This window comes from Lipotes vexillifer, unplaced genomic scaffold (genome assembly GCF_000442215.2).
Source record: "Lipotes vexillifer unplaced genomic scaffold, Lipotes_vexillifer_v1.1 scaffold177, whole genome shotgun sequence".
NCBI lineage: Eukaryota > Metazoa > Chordata > Mammalia > Artiodactyla > Lipotidae > Lipotes > Lipotes vexillifer.
In genome coordinates this window covers 634966-646177 of record NW_006796206.1, presented here as the reverse complement: position 1 = coordinate 646177, position 11212 = coordinate 634966, and the positions used below count along the sequence as shown (strand labels likewise).

At 51.9% G+C, this 11212-nt stretch overlaps 2 protein-coding genes across 2 annotated transcripts in view; both read left to right on the top strand.

The window, feature by feature from the left end:
- CHST10 (carbohydrate sulfotransferase 10) overlaps nt 1-7858 on the top strand; it is a 13302-nt gene extending 5444 nt beyond the window's left edge. Inside the window, exons 2-5 of the mRNA XM_007468333.1 lie at nt 1233-1324; nt 2900-3134; nt 5539-5644; nt 7321-7858. Of these exons, the coding sequence (XP_007468395.1) occupies nt 1233-1324; nt 2900-3134; nt 5539-5644; nt 7321-7858 (971 nt within the window). The remainder of the gene's footprint in view (nt 1-1232; nt 1325-2899; nt 3135-5538; nt 5645-7320) is intronic.
- Nucleotides 7859-9270: 1412 nt separating this feature from the next.
- Nucleotides 9271-11212, top strand: part of LONRF2 (LON peptidase N-terminal domain and ring finger 2) — a 43117-nt gene continuing 41175 nt past the window's right edge. Inside the window, 1 exon segment of the mRNA XM_007468347.1 lies at nt 9271-9447. Coding sequence (XP_007468409.1) covers nt 9271-9447 — 177 coding nt within the window.

Here is an 11212-nt window from a genome sequence, read left to right as displayed (position 1 = left end):
CCCTCCCCCTCCCCCCTTGACAACCACTAATCTGTTCTCCTCTCCATCATTTTGTCCTTTCAAGGATGTTTTATATGGTGTATGACCTTTGGGGATTGGCCTTTTAAATTCAACATGGTCACCTGGAGATGCATCCAATTTATTGTGTGTATCAATAGTTTGTTCCTTTTTAGTGCTGGGTAGTATTCCCTGGTATGGGTGTACCAGTGTTTGATTAACCATTCACCTGTTGAAGGATAGCTGAGTTGTTCAGTTTGGGGCTATTATAAATAAAACTGCTGTGAACATTCGTGTATAGGTTTTTGTGACATAATTTTTCATTTCTCTGGGATAAATGCCCAGGAATGCAATTGCTGGGTCATATTGTAGTTGAATGCTTAATTTTTTTTTTTTTTTTTTTTTTTTTTTTGCGAATGCTTAATTTTTGAAGAAACTGCTCCTTCTAGAGTTTCTGAGAGCTGCTGTACCATTTTATATTCCCACCAACCGTGTGTTAGTGATTCCTTTTTCTGCCTCCTCACTAGCATTTGGAGTTTTCACTGGTTTTTGTTTTAGGCATTTTGATAGGTGTGCAGTGGTATCTCACTGTGGTCTTAATTTGCATTTGCCTGATGACTAATGACGTTGAACATCTTCTCATATGTTCCTTTTCGACCTCTAGATCCTTTTTGGTGAAATGGCTGTTCCTGTTTCACTCATTTTCTAATGGGATTTTTTGTGTGTGTTTTTTTTTTTTTTTTTTTTTTTTTTTTTTTTTTTTTTTTTTACTGTTGAGATTTAAGAGCTCTTTACATATTCTAGATATGCCAGTCCTTGGTCAGACGTGTGGTTTGCAGATAGTTTCTCCCAGTCTGTAGCTTGTCTTTCCATCCTCGTCATAGGGTCTTTGCCGAGCAAAGGTTTTAAATTTTGATGAGATTCAGTTTATCAGTTTTTCCAAGATTTACTCCTATGCTCTTTAAGAAGTTTTATAGTTTTTTGTTTTACATTTAAGTGCTAATCCCGAATAAAGGGTGAGGTTTAGGGAAAGGCTCCTTCTTTGTCTGGGGGCATCCAGTTGCTCGGGTACCATTTGTTGAAAAGATGCTCCCCCACCACATTGCTTTTGCACCTTGTTAGCTATCACTTGGGTGTGTTTGTGCGGGTCTCTTCCTGGGGCCTCTGGGCTGTGGCACTGATCGGAGTGTCTGCCCCTCCACGGGAAGACGTTTTAACCTCTCTATGTCTCCTAGCCTACAGCGCCAAGCAGGAGTTTCTGTTCCTGACTGCCGCGCCCGATGCGGGGAGGTCGCTGAGAGAGACGCACTTCCCTGAGGAGCTGAAGGTGGGCACAGCCAGGCCGTGGCACTGACCCCTCTACCCATTCTTCCCTGGCGTCTCCCTCTCACCTGCTTACCCCTCCGGCCCCAGCGGGTCCCCCATCATGGGGAGCAGCCTCCCCTCCCTCCCTGCCCTCATCAGCTCGTTTCCACTTACTGTCATGCTCAGCTTTAGAGTCGCTGCTTCTGCACCTTTCCGCTTGTTTGTAGTGTCTGGCCGGGGGAGTCACGGTCAGTGGGCCTTGTGCATCGTGGGTGCTCTGGAGTGTTGACTGTGTTGAGTTCCCACCCAGCCGAGAATGAGCTTTGTGATGGTTGGATTGGGGATGTTGGGTGAGTCAGGAGGAAACCAGGGGAAAAGATCTCTGCCCCTGAATCCTGGGAATCCTGGAACTTTAGAGTTACAGGGCAGCTAGTCCAGCCTCCGGGTGGTGTGGATGAGAGAACTGAGGGTAGGAAAAAGGCTAATCATCCAGGGTCACGGGGGAGTTAGCAGCAGAGCCCAGGGCCGCTGACCTTCACCCCGTGCTCACCTTCCTTGACACTCTGACTCCAATTTCTCCCCAGGCTCCTTTTGCACGTAAATTCCTAATCGTCCCCCAGCCAAGGTGAGGGGCGCACTCCTGAGACCCCCTTCTCCCCCTGCTGGCCCCTGTGCCGGGTCTGGATGGAAGGTTCAGGTTGCCCTCGTGCAGGAAGAAATGAGGTGAGGAGAGCCAGCTCTAAAGATGTTTATCAGCCCAGAATTAAACTCAGAGAAGGGACCGTCCTGCCCATGAGCTGCACGTAAGGTCAACAGAAAGAATCCAGCAAAGTCTAGACAGCACACACCTGGGTTTCTGGCATCACAGCCTTCACCCCACAGTTCACATGGATCTTCTCACCTGGTCTCGTGACTCCTTAGAGCAGAACCAGTGCTGATGGGCCCCATCACCCGCTCACAGCAGCTAAACCACTGGTACCACTGACCTGATTGCCAGGCAGAGCCCCTCTCCTCACCTGAAGCCGCATGTCAGAGCAACGTAATTGTGTGCTCAGCCCTGAGGAAGTGGAATAACGGTTCCTGCTTTTTTAAAACCCACACTCAATGACCTAAGGTGTTTTCTTAAATTAATAAACCAGATACACCAATGTACCGGGCGGGTTATGTTCAAAACAGCCACTGTCTGTGTAGACAGCAGGTTCTTAGGTACAGTCCACATACTTACACTCAGGTTACATGGAGGGAGAGCGAGGGGGCAGAAGCTGGCCTTCCCTCAGATCGCTGAACGGAGGATATCCTGCCGTTGCCAGGAAATCATGGGCCATTATGCCTTCAGCACAGCGACAGGCAGACAGCCCACCCATCCCTGCGGTTTGTCCAAGCTGAGGATGAGGGGACAGGGTCAGCCGTCTCTGGCTGCACTGTGGTCCAGCGTATCCACGCAGCCTGAACCCCAGGCCACAGCGCTGACTCACTCCCTCTGTCCTGCTGCTTCTGTGGCGACAGCCCCCAGGCTCTGGCCTCTGTGAGTTAATGCCCGGCACGCCCCGTTCTGCTAATGAAGCCCTTGTGCCCGTTTTGTCTCTGTTCTCTGCAGCTTACCGGGAATATGCTGCCGGGAGGGCGGCTCGTTCAACCCTTGGTCTATATGCAACGCCTGGAGCTTGTCAGAAACGTGTGCAGGGAGGACACCCTGAGGAACCTCTCACACACCGCCATCTCCAAGTTTGTCCTCGACCGGATATTCGTCTGTGACAAGCACGAGATTCTCTTCTGCCAGACGCCCAAAGTGGGCAACACCCAGTGGAAGAAAGTGCTGATCGTGCTGAACGGTGTGTCCTCGCTGGACCTCAGGGTCTGCAGGGAGGGTGGCCGGGGCCAGGGTGGGGGAGTGGGGGAGGGAGGCCGAGAGAGGAGCCCGGGACGGGCCGGTGACTCACAGACAGCGTGCCGGCGTTTTTCCTGTTCGTGTCCACGTTAGAAGTTGGCGGGGTTCACCCAGGTGCTCCCCACCCACAGTCAGGGCCTCCTGGCTCCCCTATCTCTGCCTGCCCGGTTGGTCCCATTGCCTCTCTTCAGAGTCCCTGCATTGATTCTTGCGAGTCACTCACTCTGTCCTGGGAGGTCAGGGCTCCACACTGACTGGGCCATCCAGCAGCTGTCCTCATGGCTGCCCTCCTGTGCTGAGAAGGACCCACACCCAGACACTGGTGGGTCTGGGGGCCTCCCCACCTGCAGTCATCCCCATCTTACACTGAGCATCGTATTCGGAGGTTTAATCCACCTGCTTCAGGAAATCTGGTGTTCACTCGGGAACAAATTAGATCATTGGAGAGTGCCCTCACGCACCACAGGCTCTGACTCCTCACCACTCTTTTCAGACACTGTGGTTGTTTAAACTCCAGTTACTCTGAATTGACCCAAGATAATTATGGGCTCTGTCTTAAATTCAGCTTCAAAAGAAACATAGTTCCAGTAGACAGCTGTGTGACTCCTAGATCAGGAATCAGACCTCGGAGCCCCATGGGACATGGCCCTGGGCTTTCCGTCCCGCGGCCCCCCAGGCCTGCGGCTGCTCTCAGAGGTGGTGTCGGAGTTGGGTGTCATTCGGCCTCTTCCCTGGTTCGTTGGGGAAGAAAAGGGAGACACCCGCCTCATCTTCTGCTTATAATCAGTGCACTTCTTGAGTAATCAGGCAGTACGTTGGATTTTTGACATCAGAGAATGAGCTGACAAATCAGATTTAAAACAACAAATGTACAAAAGTCTTATAGATTTGCTACCACTGTGTGACGCATCAGACTTTGAACTAGAAGAACCCGTTGATGCGGGCGGGATAGAAACGGGGGCGGTTCGCCAGCCATGTGATAGGAGGACAGTCCCGGGGCCGCCTTCAGCTGTCCGTAGATGCACCTGCGTGGCGACGGGTACCAGAGCAGGTCCAGGTGCAGATCCACAGAGCTGGCTCCTCTGTTGGCCCCTTGAGAGCAGATGTGCATCTTGCTTGTTTTATAGCCATCCGTCCACTGTACTTATTAGCACAGGGTTCTGGATTGGGGCTTAAATATTCTGTGGAGGCTGTGATCACTGCTTAGATGGCCCAACAGAGATCCTTCCCTGCCAGACTCTGAGTTTAACATGGCAAGGTTAACACAAAGATGCACATGAAGGGTTGCAGAGGCTTGGCTGGCACCCCAGCACAATGATGCTTTATTTCCATTTGTCTAAGTTGAGAGAAGAGTGAAGCACCTGCCCAACCCTCCAACCCTAGGATGGGCCCCCCAGGTTCCACTCTGCAGCCTGGACCAGGAGCTGTGGCTCTCAGCCCTGCCCTGCCTTCTCCTCATACACCCCGTGTCCTCCTCTGAGCCGTGCTTCGAATATATCACATCACTCGCACAGCATCAGCCTGACTTGTCCAGCACCAAACTTCTTGGCCGCTGCCAGTCTGGGATGCTGTGAGGTTACCTAGGAACCTCTTAGGCCTGGGTGATGTCATGCTGGGAGTGATGGGCCCGAGCCGGGGCTGCGTTTGTGTTGTTTTTTTTTTAAATTAACTTTTATTGGAGTACAGTTGCTTTACAATGTTGTGCTAGTTTCTACTGTACAGCAAAATGGATTAGCTGTACGTATACATGTATCCCCTCTTTTTTGAATTTCCTTCCCATTTAGGTCACCGCAGAGCATTGAGTACAGTTCCCTGTGCTATACAGCAGGTTCTCATTAGTTACCTATTTTATACCTAGTATCAGTAGTGTCTGTATGTCAATCCCAGTCTCCCAGTTCATCCCACCCACCCCCGCTTTCCCCCTTGGTGTCCATACATTTGATCTCTACCTCTGTGTCTTTATTTCTGCTAGCTGTGGGTTTCATGGTCCCAGTTCTCTGGCAGTTTCCCCCAGTTCCAGAGCAGAGTCAGTATTGCAGGTTTTGGGCATTCTGCTTGCAGGCACTGATCTTTCTTTTGTGGCAGATTGAACCCAATTTAGGTGCTCGTTGCTGTAGCCATTACTCCCTCCCTCTCCCTCCTCCTAACTCGTCTGTTTCCTCCAGATGGCCTGTGGATCACCAGAAGCTTTTCTTCACTCTCATCCTGCCCACAGAAGCAGTTGAAATTCAAAGACCTAAACGTGGACACTGGGATGGCCCATGGGGAACACGGGCCCGGGCTTCGAGATGGGCATCTGTCTTTAAAGGCAGCATCCCCAACACGCCCTCTCCCTGTTTGCCTCCCAGGAGCCTTTCCTTCCATCGAAGAGATCCCTGAAAGCGTGGTGCACGACCACGAGAAGAACGGCCTCCCGCGTCTCTCTTCCTTCAGCGATGCAGAAATTCAGAAGCGGTAGGAGCAGGGGAGGGGGATGCTGATAAAACCCCGCAGGCTCAGCTCTGTACTTGCCGTGTTTCCCAGATGGCTCCAAGAGCTACTGGTTTGTGTTGGTGAGAGGCAGCCAGGATACACCCAGTGTTCAGCGCATTTAAATTCACGTCTTTGTGAGAATTTCTGAATGTCTTCTCCACCCTAACCTTCATGCAGGCCGTTAAAATGAAGGCTGCGTGACTGTCTTATAGAAATGAGTGGTCGTTTTTGTTCTGCTCTGATTTTGTTAAGTTTTATGGATTTCTTACTGAACATGACCTTCATTTCATAAGAAAGGGATTTGGGTTGCAGGGGAACCCCACTTCATTTTTCATTTCCTCCCAAGGTGTTATGCCTGCCTTCGCGGCAGCTGCCCCTGGGGGGTGGCGGGATCGGCTGGACCCAGCAGAGGTGGAGAGAGACAGGCCTCACCAACCACGGCAAGGAGGGAGACCGGCATCGGGAAAATTCCTTAGCTGATTGGACAGTTGTTTTGACAGCTGTGATATGGCCCCGCAGAACAGGGTTTAAAAGGAACAGGTACATAATATGCTAGTCAGTGTCAGGGCACCAAATGATCTTTCACCTCCCTTGCTTTTCAGCGACTTGATTTTCATTGCTTCCGGCGTTGGTTACTCACTCTTGCCAACGTGTACAGCCTTAGAAGGCAGATGTCAAATGCCAGGTCAGAGACCCTCCTGGGGGAGGGCGGTCCTGTCACCCCCCTCAGCAGCGATCCTGCAGGGCTTTTGTGAGAGTAAACACGCTGAGACCTGCAGCGCTGAGAGGGTCTCTGGCCTGGGTGAGCGCACGGAATCACAGCAGTGTCGTCGTTGCTCTGTCACTGTCAGTACAGGCCCTTTACGGGGGTACCCCTGCGCTGCCACCCCCCCACTGGCAGCTCCCCCAGACCCCCTTCTGCCAGCTGGAGACTGGAACCTCACTCTGCCTTTCCTCTTCCCCCCCTACTCTGCCCCCCATTTTCCTTCCCCCGGAAATTTTGAATTGAGTTTTTTTTTTTTTGCTGTATGCAGGCCTCTCACTGTTGTGGCCTCTCCCATTGTGGAGCACAGGCTCCGGACGCGCAGGCTCAGCGGCCATGGCTCATGGGCCCAGCCGCTCCGTGGCATGTGGGATCCTCCCGGACCGGGGCACGAACCCGTGTCCCCTGCATCGGCAGGTGGACTCTCAACCACTGCGCCACCCGGGAAGCCCTGAATTGAGTTTTTAAAGACGTACCCTTAGAGTCATTCTCAGGCCTCAGCTGTTCCTAACTCAGGGTTCCTGCCCTTAACGGTTTTCTGCACAGGAACAAAACTTTCAAACATTCCTGAAGTTTCAAACTACTCAAGTGAAACAAAACATGGGTTAAATAGATGTCTTCACAGCAGCCCCGAGTGTGATGAGTACTGTGGTCTTGGACAGTTAAGGTCTCTGAGCCTCCATTTCCTCAACCTGTAAAATGGGTTCATAACAGGATCTGCTTCCAAGGGTGGCTGTGCGGATTAAGTAAGAGCCACATGCAGTGCGCTTGGCACAGGGCTCAGCCTGGTGGCTGCCACTGCTCCAGCCATCACGCTTCACTCTTCCTCACAACCCACAGCCAGCACCACCAGCAGCATCAGGTTAACTCCTTCATTTTCATTTTTTTCCCTTAGCTTGAAGACATACTTCAAGTTTTTTATCGTAAGAGATCCCTTTGAGAGACTGATTTCTGCGTTTAAGGATAAGTTTGTTCACAACCCCCGCTTTGAGCCTTGGTACAGGCACGAGATTGCCCCTGGCATCATCAGGAAGTACAGGAGGAACCGAACGGAGACCAGGGGCATCCAGTTTGAAGACTTTGTGCGCTACCTGGGTGATCCGAACCATAGGTGGCTGGACCTTCAGTTTGGGGACCACATCATCCACTGGGTGACATACGTGGAACTGTGCGCACCCTGCGAGATCAAGTACAGCGTCATCGGTCACCACGAGACCCTGGAGGACGATGCCCCATACATCTTGAAAGAGGCTGGCATAGACCACCTGGTGTCTTACCCCACCATCCCCCCGGGCATCACCGCATATAACAGAACCAAAGTCGAGCACTACTTTCTGGGTGTCAGCAAACGAGACATCCGGCGCCTCTATGCACGTTTTGAAGGGGACTTTAAACTCTTTGGGTATCAGAAGCCAGACTTTTTGCTAAACTAATGTGTAGGACTGTGAGTTCAAGTATCTTTGTTAGACCAGAGGCTAACCAGGTGGAGATCTGATCACAGAAATGACACTTTGCTCTGTCACACTCCCCCTGAACACTCCTCAGTTCCCATGGACCTGGGTGTGCCTTGGCCAGTGAAGCTGGACCCTGACCATTATGACCTAGTTTGGACAGAAGGTGCACGGTGGGCCCTGCCTCCCTCCCCCACCCCAGCCCCAGTGCCATCGGGCCTTTGCTCTCCTCAGCGGGGAAAGAGACTAAACATTTGCAGTCGAACAGACGGGAGGAAAAATCATACAGCCTCGAGTCACCTCCCTCGGTTGTCAGACACCTGCAGCTCCCCCAGACGGTGGGGCAGTCATGCCTGTCCCCAGGGGATTGTAGACATGGTGCCCAGCACTTTCAGGAGAGATGGAAGAGCCAGTGGTCTGCACACATCCCAGGGGCCGAGAGATAGGGTCAAATCTGAGTAATTACACCTCTGGGTTTCATCTTGTCACCACTATAGTCACAGAGGCAGACCCTTCTTTCCATGACTTCTGTTCCTGAGAAGTTCAGGGATGACTCGAGGGTACTCTCCGGTAGTCCATCTATTCAGAATACATGCCTGTATGCTGCTGGGCCAGATTTCCAGACCTCTGCCTGCCAAGTGATGATCTCATTCAGCCCAAGAGATCCAATTTTGCAAAGTGAGGGGAGTGTACACATTTCCCACCTGAGAAAGGGAACGTCTCTGGGGACCTTAAAGGGAGCCTGGGAAGAAGCAGAGCTGGCCGGGTGCTGGAGCTCAGGCTGCCCTGGGCTTGGGCACGTCCGCCCTGGTGACTGACTGCCTCTTGTCTCTGATGGTCCCGTGTGGATGGGCACGGGGAGGAGGGGTCTCCACCTGTCTCCCCTGAGGCCAGGCCCTCCTGGGGGCCAAAGGCAAACACGGGCAACATGCCAGTGTTGCCCATTCTGTGCAGCTTACACATTTCAGTCTCCTTTCGTCTCAGCAAAATGCGCACCACTGGACCCATTTCTGATGATGCCGTCATCCTGGACTGTAAGTTGGATAATCAAGTTCACCAGCAATAAACTCCTGGGCCGAGGCAGCACAGTAACGCATCTTGCAGGCACTGAGGAGCAGGCCACGGCTACCATTTCAGGTGCCGTCCGACAGCGAGGCCCCTCGAGGTACGGGAGAGTTTCCCTGTGAAAAGTCCCAAGCGCTCAGGCTGCACAGGGCCCAGGAGCCCAGCTTTTCCTCCAGGCAGCCTCCTCCGTCCCTTTCTCAGTGTGGCTTCCTGAGTTTGTAAATGTGAAAGTAACATGAAATTAAACAAAACAAAACACGTGCCAACCTGACTGTGGGCCGCGGTTCCAGGTCAGGTGCTGTGTGGACGCGACGTCCCGAGGCCTGGCGATGGTGAGGGGCGCGCGGGCCTGCGTGATGGCTGCGGGCGAGCCGGCGGTGGAGGAGTGGCGCTCGTGTGCCCGCCCGCCACGCCGGCGGAGGGGCAGCCAGCGTGGCGGCGCATCACCCTCTGCTGACACGCAGCGGCTGCAGGATCAGTCACTCTTCTATCACGTTTTAGCAGAGGCTTGTTGAAATCGTTCCGCACCTGATGCAGGAGTGTCTCTGTGGGGTGGAGCGAAGCTCATTCCCAGGGGAGGTACCTGGCGGGGCAGGGGTAGGAAGAGACGGCAGCTAGAAAGGGCGACCCCACAGGGAATGTGCAGGTGAGCACTCAGAAATAGCATCGGCCTGATTCAAAAAGAAACAGAAGAAGCAACTCTGCCTCCAAGAAGCGGTCTGAAGGCAGGGAGGGCAGTTCCTGAATTTGGAAGTTTAATAATATTGGGTTGACTTAATAGGCTTGTGTCTTAGATCGCTTTTCTCTTACTGGATTTCTTCTCACACATTTTAGTTTCGTGGGTCTTATGTTGGAAACTGTCAACAGTGAAATGCCCAGAGCCAAGGCGAGATTTGGTTTCCCTAGTGGCTGAGTGCACACAGAGATGGCAGATCCCCACATGCCGGGGGCCCAGGTGGCTCTGTTTGGGGGGGGCGGGGGAGGGCGGGGAGGGGTCCCGGGAGAAAGAACCGCTGACCGGGGACACGGTCCCAGAGGGTTACTGGGGGATGTTGGTTTCCCGACCGCTCACACTCTACCCCTCACCACACCCCACCCCCACTTCCCCACTCAACCCCAGCTTAGCCCATTTAACTGGAACCTCCAGAAGCAGGTAACAGCAGAAAGCGGGACGAGAAGGGGAAAACGATCAAGATGCAGCCAAACTTTGGACAAAGAGCCTTGCCACCTCTTCGATGAAATTTAAATTGTTTTAGGTACTACTGATGAAATATTAAATCCGTCGATCTAAGAAAGAAATGGAAAATTTTATTTGAGACAAATTGAGGATTATAACCCGGGAACAGCCTCTCACAAAACTCCAAGAGCTATTCTGCCCATTAGAAGTCAGAGCACAGTTAACATAAATTTTTGGAGACAGAGGGTTATACGTTAAATGATGTACTGTTGACAGTTTACACAGTCCAGATCTTCAGGTACAAAATGGTGGGTCCTCATGACCCTTTGCAAGATTAAGAAAGAACGTTATCTTTTAAGGAGTTGTCTTGTTGGTTCTAGGGGAATGTTGCTGTTTATGGCTGAGCAGGTATTTCTGCCGATTGGGAGGTTTGGTCAATGCAGAGGTTTGGTCTCTAATGCAGAGACACAGTGCATAGTAGAGGGTAGAGAAGAGGCCAAAGGGCAAAGATTTTTTTACATTTAAGTTTTTCTTGTCTTGCCATAAAATGTGTTATTTCACAGTACCTCTTCCAAGCCCCTTGGACACGCCAGGCGCTGCATCCATCAGGATTATGGGGTTCAGAGCTGAGCAGAGCTGCGAGCTTGCAGCGGAGTAGAGGCCGGCAAGTGCTGAACAGGGCTGCCCAGGCCTGGGGGTGGCGGGCACACAGGAAGGGCTGGGGGTTTACATGTTTGTTTCCTTGCCCTCAAGCCAATCTCCCTGTCAGTTTATTAGCAGTCATCTTGAAGCTGTCTAAAACAAGACTTGGACAGCAACATCACATCCATCATCTGTATTGTCCTCAAAACTGAGTTGACCTGGTAAGTCTTAACAGGCCTTTTTCAGTCTTATTTCCTGTTGTCTGTAATCTGTAAACTCTCAATTGCTGTAACACTGCAAGGACCCAAAATTCTGGACTTTTCCTTTGTGCTTGCCAATTTCAACTAGCCAATCATCTCTCTCTCTCTCTCTCTCTCCTCTCTCTCTCTCTGTCCCTCCCTCCCTCAGAAAGTAGAGAGGAACAGTCAATACATGCTTGCACTTTGCCTCTT